Source organism: Mustela putorius, unplaced genomic scaffold, assembly GCF_011764305.1.
Source record: "Mustela putorius furo isolate JIRA1106 unplaced genomic scaffold, ASM1176430v1.1 tig00003834_pilon_pilon_pilon, whole genome shotgun sequence".
NCBI classification, from domain to species: domain Eukaryota; kingdom Metazoa; phylum Chordata; class Mammalia; order Carnivora; family Mustelidae; genus Mustela; species Mustela putorius.
Window position 1 is genome coordinate 70,406,860 of NW_025421987.1, and position 6,000 is coordinate 70,412,859.

The 6,000-nt window shown below is 39.7% G+C and overlaps 1 protein-coding gene across 3 annotated transcripts in view; it reads right to left on the bottom strand.

Annotated features, from left to right (window-relative positions):
* Window positions 1–4,526, bottom strand: part of WDR49 (WD repeat domain 49) — a 134,571-nt gene extending 130,045 nt beyond the window's left edge. For all 3 annotated transcript variants that reach the window (XM_045088605.1, XM_045088604.1, XM_013058288.2), the window contains exon 1: window positions 4,365–4,526. In XM_045088605.1, coding sequence (XP_044944540.1) covers window positions 4,365–4,526 — 162 coding nt within the window. The remainder of the gene's footprint in view (window positions 1–4,364) is intronic.
* Window positions 4,527–6,000: the final 1,474 nt, after the last annotated feature.

Below are 6,000 nucleotides of genomic sequence, written 5' to 3' on the forward strand. Positions count from 1 at the left end.
AAACAATGATGGGAGATTTTATTTGTATTGGGATGTTAATGCCTGGAATAGAAAAGAAAGAAGAGACAAGAATACTTTTGGAACACAAGACATGTCCAGGAAGGTCTGTTTAGGGACCTTAGTAAAGATACAATGAGCATTGAGAAAGCTGAGATAAGGCTAGTGCTTAATGCACTGAGAGGAATCCGGACAGTTTAGAAAGACAAATAAATCAGGGAAAGGAAGGGAATAGCTAAATCTGATTTTCCATATTCCCTTAGAGTCTGCGCTGCCTGACAGATCTCCGAACCCTCAGCTTTTTGAGCAAGGAAGCATCATTCATGGGCTCTGCTGTGGAATCTGTCTATAGGCAGATTCTTGGGAATTTTATAAAGACAATCAAACATGAGGATATCATAAACTGTGGAGTTAATCATTTTATTACATCTCAAACACAGTTTTCAGAACTACAGAAGTGCCTCCTGAACTTCTCTAGGCTTTTCAGACTAAGTTAGCTTAAGTGCGTTGAGCAGATTCCATTCACTCCCACGACAGGTTTGTTCTAAAAACTTCCCTGAACACTGCTGGGGACTTTCTGTTCGGACTTTTGCTCTGCCTCTCTCAATGTTTTGGACCTTCCTATTTGGGGCATAAATAGCTCCCCTTTTGCATGTGATTTAAATTTCATTTCTAGCTATTTAAGCTAAAGATTTAGTAGGGCTTGGACAAGTGGCAGCAGGGAGTGGACAGATAGGACCAGTCCCAGGCTCTGGACCCAACCTTAGCCAGAAAGATTTTTTTAGGAGAGGATATACAGACACGGTTGCTATTGGAAATAGGTCAGGACCCAACCCAGTAAGTGTAGCGGCGTAGACATCTATAGTCCTAGGCCCAACAGGCAGCAAGCTATCCAGGACCAAAGAACAGAAAGTCCTGGCATGCACAGCTCAACAGTGGAGAATTCAAGAAAAGAAATGCTCAGAAACCTACATAGCCAGACTCTCAGAAGAAACTCAATATATAATAGACCCCAATGGGGTCTTTCCAAAATTCCATTTCCCTCGGGCCAGAATTTCTACCTATAAGCATTCTTCTAACATCATCAAACCACAGCCATCTTTCTTTACATGATAGCTAGTTTTTGAAGTATCTAAGAAAATGTAAAATATGGTTGACATCAAAATAATATGAATGTCCAGAGACCATGTCATTTCTGTAAGCATTGCAAGTGCGACAGGAAAGTCTGAGTAACAACCATTTTACAATTCTAAGAATAATACAAGTTTCATTGCCTTCAAGTTGATATATGGCTTTCTGGACACCATCACTTGAAAGAAAATGAAATCCACAAATTACTTTTCTGGTACTTCTATCCAGGTAATTTCTTTGTTCCAAAGATAAGGATTAATTTAAAACAAAGATGTAAAAATTTAAAAAATTAAAAAATAAAGATGAGGATGAACACATCAATTAAAAGCTTTTGAATGCTAATAAAATAAGAAGTAGGAGACAGAAAAATGAACGCTTTGCACTTTTCTAAGTGAATTTGTCTTTGCAACTCATTGCTTCCAGTTCCTCACACACCTAAAAGGAATGCAGAAGCACAGATGTGTTATTCAAAGTTTAATTTCTTTTAGGAAATGTGTGAGTTAGAATCAAGAGGCCATGTGGTTTAACCTCTACTCACTGAATATATAATACCTACGCTAACTGAGCACTTTCTCTGTGTCAAGCATTCTTCCAAGTATTCCAGGTACTATCTTTACCACAAACTCATTATTCCTACATTAGAAATAAAGGAAACTGAGGCCCAAAAAGCTTGAGTGATTGGCACATAGACACACTGTAAGAGGCAAAACTGGGATTTAAATCCAAGAAATCTGATTTCTAGAGCTTAAATAGTAAGTGATTCTGAGTCATTTATACCATCCTAAGATAAATGTAAGCATCCTTGCTTTCTTCCTTAATGTTACCACTAAGATTTATAGCTATGTGTATTTCATTTGGAAACATATATGAAACATTCAGTACACAATTCAAAGACCCAACTTCCCATTTTTCAGTTAAGGATATGGACCTTATCTGACAATTCTTCAGTCCCAAGTAAGCAATCCGGGTACCAAAAACAAGATAAGAAATAAAGGAATCAAGTGCCAGAATCTAGACATTTCCAAGAGCTTGTCTTTAGCGATCGGAGTACAGATCACTGCCTTTAGAGTCTGTGTTGCAAGACAGCATCTGAGGGCGATTTTTCCAACAATCTACACCTGTGCCCGTGGGCCTGACGTTCATGACAGATGGACTGAACTCCACTGAAAACATCTCGTGTATCATTCTCCTCAAGGCTCCATGCTGGGCTTGGAAATCATATTGTCTCAAGGGCCTCTTAGTTCTGGTCACACATTTGCCATTAGATTATTCCATTCTGTGTCTGTTGAGTCTCTTAAAAACATGGACAGACTTCATTTTCTCTGCAAAAAATGTCTGCAAAGCTCAATGCCTTTTTAAAGAACTGTCACTAGATTTTCTAGGTTCACGCAAGTTCCAAATTGCAATCTATTCTCCCACTGTAATACCTGCTTTTCCAACTGGTACTTTCAAAATACGTGATACAATCTTCGAAACATTTAAAGTAAACAACAACAATAACAACAACAAGACCCCCCCCCAAAAGATAACAACTCAAATTGATTATCCCGTCTCATCGGGTTCATTCCAGGTTGATCAGTGGTTTGAAGAGAACATCCACCCCCACCTTCCGCAGCAGGTTCACTCTCTAACATATCGACTTTTTAATGTCGACTCTCCTAATGGGCCCTAGAATTCAGATTCTTTGCGTTCTTAGCAGAACAAACCGCCACATTTCTGTTCATTCCAGAGTCAAAGCTGTCATAGTCTGCTGTTACGTTTCTCTGAATGTCCTCAAGCTGTCAAAATGTTTGCTGTGTCTACCAAAATACGCCAAATTCATTTGGGGCATTGGACATGAACAGCACCAAAATTTCGCAGACAAATGGGGTTGGATGAATAGCAGATATAGGACAATTAAAATGAGAAAAGTGTAGGGCAGAGCATGTTTTTGCTACTAAATATGACAGATTATATTATAAAGAATTGATTGACATAAGTGGGATATTAATTTAACATTACAGGTAAAATCTAATTTGTTATGCAGAACAGGACATGGCAGACTTTTTCAGTAGTTAGCAACTTTTTCAGGGAGAGATAAAGATTAAAATTTATGCCAATAACGACCAATATAATTGTTCCATCTCATCATGCTTTATTAATTTCAAGGTGGTATTCCAAAATATTGAATGTCTGCTTCTGATTAATATGGATACTCCCAAGCACCCCCCAGAGGATCTTATGAAGAAGTCCGGAGAACATATTTTAGCAAACATAATGAAGTAGAAAGAATGGAGGCTCATGTCCACCCAAATTCTGCAGCACGAAGGAGCACTTCTTCCTATTCGCGTGAGAAACTAAAAATCATTTCGATGTATACTGTTCACTATGCATAGCTGCAGAATTCCAAATTAATTAAGATACAGAGAAGAGAGATTTTCATGTAGAGTTAAAATTCCTAAGGCCTGTTTTACAGAGAGCATTAAAAGGATAACTTTAAACTCTGTTTTGATGGGCATTGCCCCAATATTTACCCAAAAAAGTGGGAGGCTGGTCCCTAGCACGGGATCTTGGGCCAATAAACTGCCAAAATTAGTTCCGAAAAGGAGCTGAGTCACTAGGAGTAAAGCCCGGGAGAATGTTTGCAACCTGCCTATGTGCATTTCCAGAGTTCTCTTTGGATGCTCTGTGTAAGAACAGTTGTCCTGGGAGTCACCTGGGAGATCAGGCGTTGCCCGCTCACAGCCATTACTTCCAGGTTTCCAAAACCGTCGTGACCACTAAGAAAACTTTTGTCCAAGAAATAATCCTTCCTTGATGGCAATGATACTCAACAACAGTGACTGCAAACTAAATCATATTATTTGGCCCAAAGAACTGAAGTTACTCTGTTAACTAGAGTTACTCCAGTGCTAAATGCAAGCCTGACTGATTCTTTTCAATTTCCTCTTTGAACCACTGAATAAATCAACAATTTTAAGAGAAACACCTGTTTCACCCCAGTCTTCATAAACAATTCAAACTGTCCAGTAGGGCCGCCTGGGTGTCTGGGTGGGTTAAGCGGCTGCCTTCGGCGCAGGTCATGAACTCAGGGTTCTGGGATCGAGCCCCACATTCTGGTTCCTTGCTGGGGTGGAGAGCCTGCTTCTCCCTCTCCCCGTGCCTGGTGCTCCCTTCCTTGGGCTCTCTATCACTCAGTCAAATGAATAAATAAAATCTTAAAAACAAACTCTCCGGTAAAGAAGATTAAGGCTTACCTCAAAGGCATTCTGTATTTTGTGAAAGTCATCCACACTGAGCTGGTTTTCAAGCAGAGAGGGGCAGGGATCTTCATCTGTGGTGGCCCCTCCCGCTCTTCCCAGGCGCTCTGACCCAGGCTGGGGCCCCTTGTTCAACACAAGTGCATTCTGGTAACTCATAATGGCTTCACCTCTTTTCAGCTGCCTTCAACTACTTCCACACTTTTTTCCCCTTCAACAGGTGCCTTTGAAAAGAAACCCAATTTAGCAACATAATTTCAAAAATGAAAGCACATTTCAAGGCCGACAATGAAGAGACAAAATGTTCAAACCCAGAGGTAAGGAATAAAAGCCCTCAACCCCCACCCTTTTTTAATTCCACAGTTTACTTTCCAAATCTACAGCCAAATCTTTTTAAAACCCCCCCTCCTTATATTCTGCTTAATCTGCCTTCATTAAAAATGCATAAATCTTCCCCCATGTTTATACCAAATGACACAGAACACAGCTTCTCAATCTCATTTCAAATGCATTAGAAAAGCAACTTCTTCAAAATCTCTTTGGCTAACCTTGCTTCTGTTGACATGTTGGGGTTTTAAACTCTATTTTCTTGTATGACACAGGTGCAAGGCTTCTGTCCCAGTAAAGGGCTTGCCTCTAAGGCCACCTTCACAGCAACGAGGCATTGTTTTCATCTGTTCCTGCTGCCTGTGTATGTTTCCTGGCAACCAAAGTGAAGCCAACTAAAACTTTTTCTTCACCACTCCCGAACCCCGACTAATTACTGACCTGAAGGTCTGAATATGTGATGTGCATATGGGACTTTTTCTAAAAGGATAATTCAGCCCACTCACCTTTAATTAAACTTCATGGCTATATTATTTAAAGACAAGTTTTATAAATACATTTTCTCTGAAGCATGTTCTATATTGTGAAATAATAGGGATCGCCAAAAGAAAAGAGAAAGACATTCTGGAATTATATGTTTTTCGCGTAGGAAATATTTTATTCTTAATTATAAGAATCTGTTCCTTTACTTTCTCTTTGTCTTAGTTTCTATGTATCTAAAATGGAAATGTTGTTCAATTCATGGCATATAAAGGGAAGACCCACAGCATAACAAGATATACTTCGTAATAAAACCACTTATAGTACCATCACTAGCTCAGCAAATACTAATAAAAGGGAAGGAAAAAAAGAGAAAAGTTAACTCTTTTTTAGTATTTACCATGTGCTAGGCACTACACTAAGCACTTTGCATTTATTTTCTTGTTAAGCTTTACCACAACCCTGGAAAGCAGACAAGGTCACTGTCTCCGCTTTACCAATGAAGAGGTAAAGAAAATGCCAGAAGCCACGGAGTTAATAAGGTATGGAATATGGCTCCAGAGCTTCAGGGACAGCTCTAGGGATGGGCACTCTCTCTGTACCTTAGGTTCGTCTCTGTAAAACTGAAAAGCTGTCACTCAGTATTTTCTGAGGTCTCTTCCAGCCCCATCATTCTACGATAGATATTCTAGCTGGTATTCACATGACCCTTGGTGATGCACACAGTACATTCCCTAGAACACAGAGAAGGAAGCAACCTCCAGGCATTCCTGTACCAGCTGAAAGAAAGAAACAATGAAAGGAAGGAAGGAAGGAAGAGAGGGAG